At 40.7% G+C, this 12,322-nt stretch overlaps 3 protein-coding genes across 6 annotated transcripts in view; 2 read left to right on the forward strand and 1 right to left on the reverse strand.

The window, feature by feature from the left end:
- The window catches only part of EPSTI1 (epithelial stromal interaction 1), a 577,346-nt gene that overhangs the window by 338,642 nt on the left and 226,382 nt on the right, over window positions 1–12,322 (forward strand). The gene's annotated exons all lie outside the window — the stretch shown is intronic.
- The window catches only part of LACC1 (laccase domain containing 1), a 384,759-nt gene that overhangs the window by 261,673 nt on the left and 110,764 nt on the right, over window positions 1–12,322 (reverse strand). The window lies entirely within an intron of this gene.
- The window catches only part of ENOX1 (ecto-NOX disulfide-thiol exchanger 1), a 367,889-nt gene that overhangs the window by 219,141 nt on the left and 136,426 nt on the right, over window positions 1–12,322 (forward strand). For 3 of the 4 annotated variants that reach the window (XM_081947904.1, XM_081947905.1, XM_081947906.1), the window contains 2 exons: window positions 9,746–9,880; window positions 11,465–11,602. In XM_081947904.1, the coding sequence (XP_081804030.1) occupies window positions 9,871–9,880; window positions 11,465–11,602 (148 nt within the window). In that variant the 5' untranslated portion in view covers window positions 9,746–9,870. The remainder of the gene's footprint in view (window positions 1–9,745; window positions 9,881–11,464; window positions 11,603–12,322) is intronic. The other variant, XM_081947907.1, reaches the window with a different exon arrangement.

Below are 12,322 nucleotides of genomic sequence, written 5' to 3' on the forward strand. Positions count from 1 at the left end.
GGAGGTGGAAATAGATGAGGAGGAAAAGGAGGAGGAAGATGATGTGGGGTCCTTGATCTTCTCTGAGCTTGCTTGTTTTCCTGCAGATGTTTCATTACCCAACTATGTAACCTCATCAGTTCTAGTCTAGATTAATGAAACATCTGCAAGAAACCAACCAAGCTCAGAAAGCACCTCTGGTTGCAATCCTGAGCTATGAATATTTTCCTTTATTGGTCTTATGAGTAAACGTGGTCTCTGAAGATTTTCCCCTGCTGCAAACATTTTTGCTATTTTCTACTTGTGTTTGAAGGCCTTGAAACCTTCTGTTTAAGCCTTTCAATCTTTTTAAATTAATTTTCTCCTAGAGATTGCTTCCATGTTTATTTACTTTACTTTTAATTTTACCCACGGTTTCTCGGTTCTTTTAAAAACAGCCCATATTTCTTTTCTTGTTCTCGCCCCCCCCCCCCCTATTTGCTAACATTCTGGGTTAAGATATCTTTCTTTCTTCACATTGAGAGTCTACATTCATTCATCACACCTTCTTCTTGTGGTTGCCTGGGGCTCTTATTCTCAGTTTTCCTCTCATTATCATGATAGCTTCTTCTGAAAGCTGTTTGAATCTTTCCCCCTTTGAAATTCCCAGCAGCTCAAATTTGAGAGAATACGTTTGGCTTTCATGATGTCTTCTATTCTTAATTTTTTATTTTTTGTCATAGTATGTCATCTGCTTTTTGCACTAAATCAGTGTACAGACTCTGTTCCTTACATTGATTTTATTTTCTGACTAAATGTCCCCCATATCAAATATTTCTGGCACACCTACCCTCCTTAATTTTAAACATTTAAATGTAATTGATATATATGTATGCTTTTTTTTTAAAAAAAAGGAGGATATATGTTAAAATTATTAATATAAAAAGATGTTTATTGAAATGATATTATTAATACTGTCAACATTAAACGGAGCCTGCTCAGATGCTGAAATACATCATGCAAGCGAAATGAAGAGAGTGGAAGAGAGGAAGGGAGAGGAGAGGAGGAAGAGAGGGGTTAGGAGAGAGGAGAGAGGGGGGAAGAAGAGGAGAGAAAGAAGGAGTGGAAAGAGGAGAGAGGAAGGGGAAGTAGAGAAGAGAGGGATGGTAGAGGGAAGAAAGGAGGTAGGAAGGAGTAGAGGGAGAGGAGGCAAGAAAGCGATGGATAGGGTATAAATATGGTGTATGGAAGGCAAAAGTTCAAATGATTATCATGTGGTTATTTGTATGAAAATAAAAAAATGAAAAACTTTTCAAATTTTTTTTAAAAAAATGTTTGGACACTAATAATTCATGACACATTCCACAATCAGCATCTGGAATTATCCTGGATTGCAATTCACATTTTTCTCTCTCTCAAGATCCTGTACTCTGAAATTTTTTCCTGGAAATTTGTTCATACTCCTGCAACATTTGAAGAGTGTCCATCCCAAAGTGGACAGCTAAATATCTATGGAGATCCTCAGTCGTCCAGGTCATGGTTGTCCCAAAAGTGCTTTCCAAAAGGCAACTGGACTTTCTTGCTTTTTTCCTCAAAAACATTTCGCTTCTCATGCAAGAAGCTTCTTCAGTTCTGCCTGAAGGATGGAGGATGGAAGGATTTACATTCCTTGCAGTCAATCTGGTCGTTAGTACTCTCTTTGAGAGTTGTTGAGGCCACTTGGAGGTCAGGGTCCCCTGAATGGTGCAAATGGGCGTGGAACTTTCTCGGAACCGCAGAATGGACTGTGTTGTAAACAGGAGGTAGGTGGTGTAGTATTTATTTATTTATTTATTTTTCAGGATTTATAGACCACCCCCTCTCCCCGAAGGGACTCGGGGCGGTGTACAGGTGTCTCATTAAAACGAATACAAAAGACGAATATCCTATACCCTTAAAAACGAATTAAACCTCATACAACTGTACAGAAAAAGTAAAAATTAAAAACAACTAAAAGCATACCCCTAGAAAATTTAAAAAATGCAGGCTTGAGGGACTAAAATTGGAAATTAGGAATTAGGCCAGGCCGGCTAAATTGAACAGGTGGGTCTTTAGTTTCTTACGGAAGGAGCGGAGGTCGGTGGTAGTCCTGATATCTGAGGGGAGGTCATTCCAAAGGGTCGGGCCCATCACAGAGAAGGCCCTACTCCTGGGCGTCACCCGCTGGCATTGCCTAGTGGACGGCACCCGGAGGAGTCCCTCTCTGTGAGAGCGAATCGGCCGAAGGGATGTATGGGGCAGGATACGATCCTGCAGATAACTAGGTCCTGTGCCATGGAGCGCTTTGAAGATGATAACCAACACCTTGAAACGCACCCGAAAAGCCACAGGTAGCCAGTGCAGCCCGCGCAGCAAAGCTGTTATGTGGGAGTATCTAGTGGCTCCCACAATTGTCCCCGCGGCCGCATTCTGAACCAGCTGCAGCCTTCGGGTGCATCTCAAGGGGAGCCCCATGTAGAGAGCATTACAGTAGTACAGTCGAGACGTCACAAGCGCATGAGTGACTGTACATAGGGCGTTCCGGTCCAATAGGGGACGCAATTGGCGCACCAGGCAAACCTGGTGGAATGTCCCCCTTGCCACGACTGTCACATGGTCATCCATTGACAGCCGGGCATCCAGGAGGACACCCAAATTGCGTACCCGATCCACGGGGGCCAGCTGTTCGCCCCCAATGGCCAGTGATGGACGTAACTGGTTGAACCGGGGTGCCGGTAGCCACAGCCACTCCGTCTTGGACGGGTTGAGTTTGAGTCTGTTACTTCCCATCCAGATCCGAACGGTATTCTTCCTCCTCTGCTGAGGGAAGGCTTGTCTGGCCTGCAGCCATCTTTTCTTGTGGATCTTTGGCCTGCCACACTTTCTATTATTCTACTATACATTTTCTATTGTGGGAAAATGGGTGTTAGATTATATGTAGCCATAACAACATTCTTTCTAGAAAGCCAAGGTCATTCTTTGTCTCTGCACCTCTGCACCTGACCAGAACTGGAAGGGTGGAACTGCCAGCATGGCAGTGGGAGATTGGACCATGGGATGGGCTGGGGGGGGGGGCAGGATCTTGAACTTTCAACTGGGTGGGGAAAACCGGGAAGCTTTCAGAGTTTTGGGTTTTCCAGATGTGACAACATGGCTCTCTTCATCAATTGGAACTTTGAGCAATACTTTGCCTTGGACTCTGATTTATTTTTGGATGCTATTTGGAACCCTGACAAGGCTGTTCAATCTTAATGTAGCTCACAGAGAGAGTGCTTGCAAGGAATATAAATCCTTCCATCCTCCACCCTTCAGTCAGAACTGAAGAAGCTTCTTGGATAAGAAGCAAAACATCTTCAAGAAAAAAACAAAAGTCCAGTTGCCTTTTGAAAAAGCACCTTTGGGACAACCATGACCTGGATGATTGAGGATCATATCAGAGACATATGCAGAGAATAATCTTCACAAAATTCATTTAATCGATCGCCTATCTTTTACCATCTTTATGCAACCCAATTCTTCCAACTTCCTCCTTTTCTCCAATATTTACAACCTGATCACTCTTGGTCAGTAGCACATCCTTCCAGATGTTGAATTTAGCCTCTCTTTCAATTCGCCACACATTTTTTTCACCTTGTATTTGTCGTTGAAGTGTGCGCTTATATAACACGGCTGTTCACCGAATAGCCACTAAGATGGATCTATAATCCTGACATTTATTGGGTTATTTGTTACTGACTAAGTTTCCCATTGTTTTCCTTCAAGTGATGCCACCTGCAAGCAGCTCATTGCATCTCATTTCTGAAAGAGCCAATGTAGGATGCTTTCTTTGCCAGTTTGACAATTTCCACATTTTTCCTTGCTTCTCTTTTGGGTGTTTCAAAATTTGCAGCTAAACAATCAGATTTCCTTGCAATGTGGATCTGACAGCATCAATATTTTGAGAGCTTTTTTTTCACATAACGGCGAAGCTCGTCAAATGTCAGAAGATGAATGATATAGAAGCTCTGTTGTCATTCAATTCCTCTGGGATTTTCCCTTCTTCCAAAGTTTTCTTTTCCCTGTAAAGTTTGTTTCCCTAGTAGATAATACATAAAATACTGTCTAAAGCTTCCGACCTCCAACTTGGATCAAAGTATTTCTACTTATTTTCTGTGTTATAATTGCTGCATTAATCTCATATTGCATTTTTTTTAGTTTTGGGGTTGTCTTTCCACATATATGAAGCTATAGAAATGACATATGAATACAATATAAAAAATATAAACATTATAAAAATATGTTGAGAGTCTAGAAAGAGGGTAGAGAAGAGCAACAAAGTGGATTAGGGGACTGGAGGATAAAACATATAAAGAATGGCTGCAGGAAATGGGTATTCTAGTTTAACAAAAAGGACTAAAGGGGACATTATAAACAATCTTCCAATATCTCAGGGGCTGCCCCAAAGAAGAGGGAGTCAAGCTATTCTCCAAAGCACCTGAGGGCAGGACAAGAAGCAATGGGTGGAAACTAATCAAGGAGAGAAGCAGCTTAGAACTAAGGAGAAATTTCCTGACAGTTAGAACAATTAATCAGTGGAACAACTTCCCTCCAGAAGTTGTGAATGCTCCAACACTGGAAGTTTTTAAGAAGATGTTGGACAACTATTTATCTGGAATGGTGTAGGGTCTCCTGCTTGAGCAGAAGGTTAGACTAGAAGACCTCCAAGGTCCCTTCCAACTCTGTTATTCTGGTTACCTTTGAGCTTGTGCATGTAAAATACTAACATTGATTCTTTTTGTTGACAGATTATTAAAATAGGAACGGATACTTATTTGTGTAGCAAATTTATTTACGTTTATTCTGACCTAAGCCCTGGTAGTCAGCCTGACCCCTAGTAAAGCATTCTGGGTAGTGTAGTCCAGCAAGGACATCCATGCTCCAAGTCAAATCATTGTAGCCTTCCAATCTCTTATTGTGGTAGAACAGTTTAACTCACTCCTGTATGTTATTTTTTATTTTATACATTTACATCCATTTTATACTATTTCTGTGAAGTACCTATGTAAGAAGAGATGTGTCAAGTAAGCTATAACATTTATCTTCCCATTGGTTGTGTATATGCCTAGAGAAATAGGAGAATATTAGAGGCTTAATCTGAGGAATTACAAATATATAACACAAAAGAAAGAATAATATGAACTGCGTTGGAGAACTAAACTCAAGCCACGTACAAAGCCCACTGTACTGAAGGAGCCTCATTTTCATGTAAATAAAAATCTTCTAGGTTATAGCTTGGCTTGAGTCTTTTGGCTCAAGGACATACATGAGTCCACGTTTCAGGAAGGAGGAAACAGAAGTACTGGAATTTAGGCGATTTGGCCAAACTTTAATTTTTTTGGGGAAAACCCAATGATGTGGTAATGCTGTGCAGGCAAAAGGCATTTATTTATGACTTTCTTAATGTGATTTATGGCCCTACCAATCATAGACTCTGGTCTGCTTGCAGTCAAAAAAAGAATTCTCCAGAGTTTTAAAGAAATAGGAAAAGCATGCTTAAAATCAAACCCAGATCCAAAAAGCACTTTAAGTTTTCCATAAATAGCGGAATACCAGAAATACCCCAGAAGAGAGGACTCCAGCTATTGCTTCCCCCACCAGAACTATTCTAAATGCTTCCACCAGACCAAAAAAGAAAGAAAAAAGAACCTCTGAATTTTTCACAAGGTCGTGAGCTATTATTGCAAAATGGGATGCAATGAGAGAAAAGCACCAGAACCACAGCACAAATTTAGAGAATCAACCTGTATTCATTCCAGCAGGAATAGAAATAGTGAGAAGTGAGCACAAACTGGCAAGGCAAGTCCTCGTTTCATTTGTTGGCATGGCCAGCTGTTGTTGTTTTTAACATCTTTTTGGGAGGTCTTTGGATCAGTTACAGCTTTTTTGCTGGCACAATCCTTATGTATCATTCTCTGATACTAACCAACCCTGCCAGCATCGAAAGCATCCGTAGCCTTCATTCACATCGCCATGTAGACCTCCCAAACACCATTTTCTCTTTTCCAGGACTCTAAAAAAATACTCCCCCCCCTCTTAGATTTCTGTTTGCAATTTTTGATTCTCCCAAAATGGGAGACTAGCGTAGTTAAGCCATATTGATGGAGAAGGTCTGTATTGCTATTATCTTTTTCATCTTCCTCATTTCCTCATCTTCTCATCTTTCCTACTCTCTTCTCCAACTAGTGTCTTATGATTGATCACTTGTTGTTTGTATCTTATGGATTGGGATGATAACTAGGATTTATGATGGGTGACTTAATACAATACAATAGCAGAGTTGGAAGGGACCTTGGAGGTCTTCTAGTCTAACCCCCCTGCTCAGGCAGGAAACCCTATACCGTTTCAGACAGATGGCTATGCAACATCTTCCTAAAGACATCCAGTGTTGGGGCATTCACAACTTCTGGAGGCAACTTCTGTTCCACTGATTAATTGTTCTCACTGTCAGGAAATTTCTCCTCAGTTCTAAGTTGCTTCTCTCCTTGATTAGTTTCCACCCATTGCTTCTTGTTCTACCCTCAGGTGCCTTGGAGAATAGTTTGACTCCCTCTTCTTTGTGGCAACCCCTGAGATATTGGAACACTGCTATCATGTCTCCCCTAGTCCTTCTTTCTCTTAAGCTAAACATACCCAGTTCCTGCAACCGTTCTTCATATCTTTTAACCTCCAGTCCCCTAATCATCTTTGTTTTATAACAACTTATAACGTTGTTGCTTGTATGTACACTGAGAGCTTATGCACTGGAATCAAATTGCTTGTGTCCAATCACACTTGGCCAATAACGAATCCTGTTCTGTTCTGTTCTGTTCTGCTCTGTTCTGCTCTGCTCTGCTCTATTTTCTCACCTATATTCTTGTGAGTTTATGCACCAGAGACAAATTCCTTGTGTATCCAATCACACTTGGTCAATACAGAATTCTCTTCCCTTCCCTTCCCTTCCCTTCCCTTCCCTTCCTTTCCCTCCCCTCCCCTCCTCCCTTCCCTTCTCTTGACTCTACTCTACTGTACTCCTATTCCTATTCCTACTCCTTCTCTTCTCTTCCAATCCAATCCAATCCATTGGAATTTTGGGTGAGTAAGGGGCCATAACCATGATCTGCTTGTGTCAATGAGGATCACAGTATATAATGGGAAATTTTGCTTTGGAGAAAATCAACATCAAGAACATGAACACCAAGAGCTGAAGAAGCTTCTTGGATGAGAAGCAAAAAAATTTCAAGGAAAGCAAACTGAAGAAAGCCCAGTTGTCTTTTGGGGAAAAGCATCTTTAGGTCAACATCAAAAGGTTGCTTTGCTTCATCAAAGTTGGCTTTGCTTTGCCTTTCTTCATTTCTTGTCACTTAAAATAAAATCCGTAGAAAATTGCATACGTTGTCTATGGAAATTGGGCAAGGATTTGTCTGATTAAACTCCAGCTAGGCTTCGTCCACTCTTTGGTATACCGAGTTTCCTCTTGAAGGTTTCATCAGTGCGTATTTTCCCAGCACAAAGTTATTTTCTTAAACAAACAAACTCTACCACTGTTTGCATATAACATCTTTTCAGACATTTCTGTTGCAGCAGATGTTTGAAAGAGATTAATGCTAGGCAGGCACTCTGAAAAAAAATATAGAATTCCCCCAAGCACACACAGAGAGAGAATCTATCTTTTCAATCAAATACTTTCATATATAAAACATATCTTTATCGATCAATTTCTGTCTGGTTCTCATCTTTCTTTCTTTCTTTCTTTCTTTCTTTCTTTCTTTCTTTCTTTCTTTCTTTCCTTCCTTCCATCCATCCATCCATCCATCCATCCATCCATCCATCCATCCATCTATCTATCTATCTATCTATCTATCTATCTATCTATCTATCTACTTTTTTGGTATAGGGTTTCTTGCGTGAGCAGGGGGTTGGACTTCCAACTCGGTTACAGTTAGCTCTTCTCTTTGCCTTTTGATTGGGGAACTGCGATAATTTAAAACACATTCAAAGGATGATGAGTTTCTGTGTTATCAATGCAAAGTTAATTTACGGTGATTGCCAGTCTTCCAGTAAATAGATTGCATTCAGCAAGGCTGCCACCCTGAAATTCCAAAGTTGTTATTTGACATCATTGGTTTACTTTATACTATTTTCATTCATAAAAGATGGAAACAGTGTGGTTTTTACTCCTGCTCTAGAGGGTATATATCTATTGATGTTAAGAGATATAATAACAATAATAACAGAACATTGACATTCTGAAGACAAAATAATGTTATCATATGGGTTAAGGCATTCAAGCATGCACCACAAAGAGTGTTATATATACATTATATGTTATTACAATGGGGGGTGAGGATAAACAGAGATATAGACAGACAGACAGATATAGATACATGGATGGATGGATGGATGGATGGATGGATGGATGGATAGATAGATAGATATAGATAGATAGATAGATAGATAGATAGATAGATAGATGATAGATGATAGATAGATAGATAGATAGATAGATAGATAGATAGATAGATAGATAGATGCATACATAGTTAAAGGTAGATAGATACAAATGGGTGGAGCAACTGACTGACAGACAGACAGATATAAAGCAATGGAGAGAGGATAGATAGATGCATAGATAGATAAAGACAGAAAGAGATATAGAAGAATAGGATAGGATAGGATGGGATGGGATGGGATGGGATGGGATAGAATAGAATAAAACAGAACAAACAGTAGGAAGGGGCCTTGGAGATCATCTAGTCTAACCCCCTGCTCATGCAAGAAATCCTACACCAAAAAAGTAGATGATAGATAGATGAAAGAAAGAAAGAAAGAAAGAAAGAAAGAAAGAAAGAAAGAAAGAAAGAAAGAAAGAAAACCTGTACTAGGGATTTGAACTGCCGAACTGCCAACTTTTCTGAACTAAATGATTTGGAGAGACTGTTTTTAACTCTCTTACAGAGATCTTGACCATGCCTTTTAAGATACCAAGTGGTGACATGCCCCTTTGCAAATAAATAAAAACCCATTTCTTAGCTTGAGTGCATCAAGGTAACTTTTTCCCCCTTCTGTATTCCCAACCTTCCTTTTTGCTTGTACCCAGAATCCTAATCCAGAGTGAAGTTGTTTCTTCAGCCTTTCAATATCAATTAATTTTTAACTTTTTAAAGAAGGCATTTCCAGTCTTAAGTATGTCCTCCGAGCAGAGGCTGGCTTGGAAAAGCAGCTGTGCAGGAACTGATAAATCCTAAACACTGGGGAGTTTGAGCCACCCCAGAGGCGAAACATTAAACCGGGGTTTATACAGTGGGGCGGTTTTGTTCTCAATCAGCAGGAACTTCCATTGGCGTAATGTCCATTTTGAAGTTTTGCCCTGGGCAGAAGCCACGATCTAGGTTGCTCTGGAAAGCTCTACTTATCCATCCAGCAAAGAAGAGCGATTTTAAAATAATTTTCAATTCCTGATTCTTTTTTTATTTCTTTTTTTCTCTCTTTCTTTCTCTCTCTGTCTCTTTCTTTCTTCCTTTTTTCTCTCTCTCTCTCTCTTTCTCTCCCTCTCTCTCTCTTTCTTCCTTTTTTCCTCTTTTTCTTTCTCTCTCTCTTTTTCTCTCTCTCTTCCTTCCTTCTTTTTTTCTCTTTCTTTTTCTCTCTCTTTCTTTCTACCCTCTTTCTCTCTGTGTCTCCTTTCTTTCTTTCTTTCTTTCTTTCTTTCTTTCTTTCTTTCTTTCTTTCTTTCTTTCTTTCTTTCTTTCCAAAGCATAAAAGTGGATCCAGGATCTGGGAATGGAGAGACCTTTTCACCTCTCAAGCTGTTAATATATTAGCCAATGAAGAAGTCAACGTACGTCAGGACATCGTTTGCGAGAAATACCCAGTGGAACCATGGGCACAGGTGAATGTCTGTTTTGGTAGTTCTGGCTGACCATTTGTTTATTTATTTTTTAAAAAAAGAATTGCATTTGTCCCAAAGGTGCTTTTTCAAAAGGCAAGTGAGCTTCGTTTTTCCTTGAAAACATTTCACTTCTCATCCCAGAAGCTTCTTCAGTTCTGACTTAACAATGGAGGATGGAAGGATTTATATTCCTTGCAGTCATCTGGTTGTTAGTGCTCCCTCTGAGAGTCATTGAGGCCACATGGATAGATAAACAGATAAATCTCCCAAGTGTCCTCAATGACTCTCAGAAATGATCAGATGACTGCAAGAAATATAAATATATAATATAAATCCTTCCATCCTCCATCTTTTACTCAGAACTGAAGAAGCTCCTTGGATGAGAAGCAAAACCTCTTCAAGAAAAAAAAACCAAGGAAAATATTAGAATGTGCAGAAATGAATAGATTAACACTTAAAGAGAAGGAAGAAACCGAATATTATACTATATGGGAACTATTTTACCGATGGATAGAGAATAAATATGAAAGTTAGAAATGAAAGTAGATCAGTGAAATATAAAAAATATATCCATAGAATTAAATAAGTCAAGAAGAGGCTTGTTACAGTGTTTGACATGCTACGTCGATCAGTATTAAGTTAAGAGTAGATAAATAATGAATATGGCTGTAAATTTTAATTGTTTCAGCTCAAGACATTTGTACCCAGATGACACACTGTTTAATGGAAGATGGTTTGTTTGTATTAAAATAATATATATCTATATTTCTCTATCTATCTATCTATCTATCTATCTATCTATCTATCTATCTATCTATCTATCTATCTATCTATCTATCTATTAAACATAGAAAACAAAAAAGTCCAGTTGCCTTTTGGAAAAGCACTTTTAGGTAGCTATGTCCACGGACAATTAAGACTCTTCATAGACATTACAATTTGGGGTGCCTTACATACCCCAATTGTATTAAGTCACTTGGAGGTCAAGGATGGCAGGTTAATATTTTCTGGGTGTCGCCCAGAAAACGTGGGATACGCCCGACAGATTTGATATCCTTTCCGTCCAATTTTCTAAGTCCTGTCGAGCTCAATTGCATCCTTTTACCCCTGAGGAATATTTGTGTGGTGCTAAATCCAGCAAAACTGATATTGAGTTGTACAGAAACCGAAAAGAAAACTAGATTTTTAGCACCGGCGTGAAATCTGCCGAAGGGGCCTGCAGTCAGGAACGCACAATAGAGGCAAAGTTTCCAAGTGGCCCCTGATTCCTCGCCGTGCTAAACTCATTATTGTTGCAAAACCTATCAGTGTCCTTGGGAATTTGTTTCCATAGGAACCTTTGCCCTTTATTGGGTTAAGCCTCCACAGACATTGTATATATTGGATTTTTCTTTTTCTTTGTGACTGCCGTGATGTACTTTTTTCCCATAGACGAAAATGGAGACGGGGGGGGGGGGGGAGGAGAGGCAGGGGAGAAAACACAATCTGAGATAATGGCACTGGAAGAACAGAAGCGATTTCTCTCATTTGGCCATTGACCCACCTGGCAATCCTCTTGATCAGAACATGCTTCTCTCCCGTCAGCAGCTGATGGCTTGGGGAACATAGCGATAGACGCAGCGCAATTGGACATGTCAGTCACTGATCCGTCAGCCTGGGCTACCGCCATGAATAACCTGGGAATGGTACCGGTGGGGTTAACTGGACAACAGATCGTGACAGGTAAGGATTTCGAGAAGATTTGTTGCACAGGTTTATGGATTTTTTGCCGGGAGAGCCCTCAGATAAATGTCGAATGCCTGCTTTCCAAAGTTATGGGTTGGGTCTGAGCAGGGGTGGGCTTCAATTTTTTTTACTACCGGTTCTGTTGGGTGTGGCTTATTTTGTGGGCGTGGCTTGACAAATTTACGTTTCTCATTGGAGATGGGAAATAAAATGTGCTGCAAAACTTTTTTTTAAAAGCCAAAGAAAGCAGCAACCTGAGCCGTGCAGGACAGCTGGAGGGTCCGAAGAGTGTGTAGTTTTGTTTACTGCCTGCTCACGAGTAAACTGCAGATTAGAGGCAGCTGGCAGATCCTGGCATGCTCACTTGGCTGCTCGTGTGTGTCCCCCCCCGGAGCTCGCAGGGAGCAAACGAAACTGCCGCCTCTTTGCCCCCGTGCATCAAGGAGGCAGGGGGGCTCGATCCCACTTAGGAGGTGGTGGTTGCGAAGCCTTGGGTAAGCCCCATGCTGCTTACCTGTGTGTAGGCACTAGGAGGCAGTTGTGTGGATGCACGTGGCGAAGATGAGGCAGGGTGAGTGTCAGAGCGAGCTGGTACTGGGGTGTGGCCAGCCAGCAATCACTACCAGTTCTCCAACCTATGCCCAATTGCCCCTACTGGTTCTCCTGAACCGGTCCGAACTGGGAGCAACCCATCTGTGGGTGTGAATGTCCTTAGTG

This window comes from Natrix helvetica (assembly GCF_964273705.1).
Source record: "Natrix helvetica genome assembly, chromosome: 3".
Classification (NCBI taxonomy): domain Eukaryota; kingdom Metazoa; phylum Chordata; class Lepidosauria; order Squamata; family Natricidae; genus Natrix; species Natrix helvetica.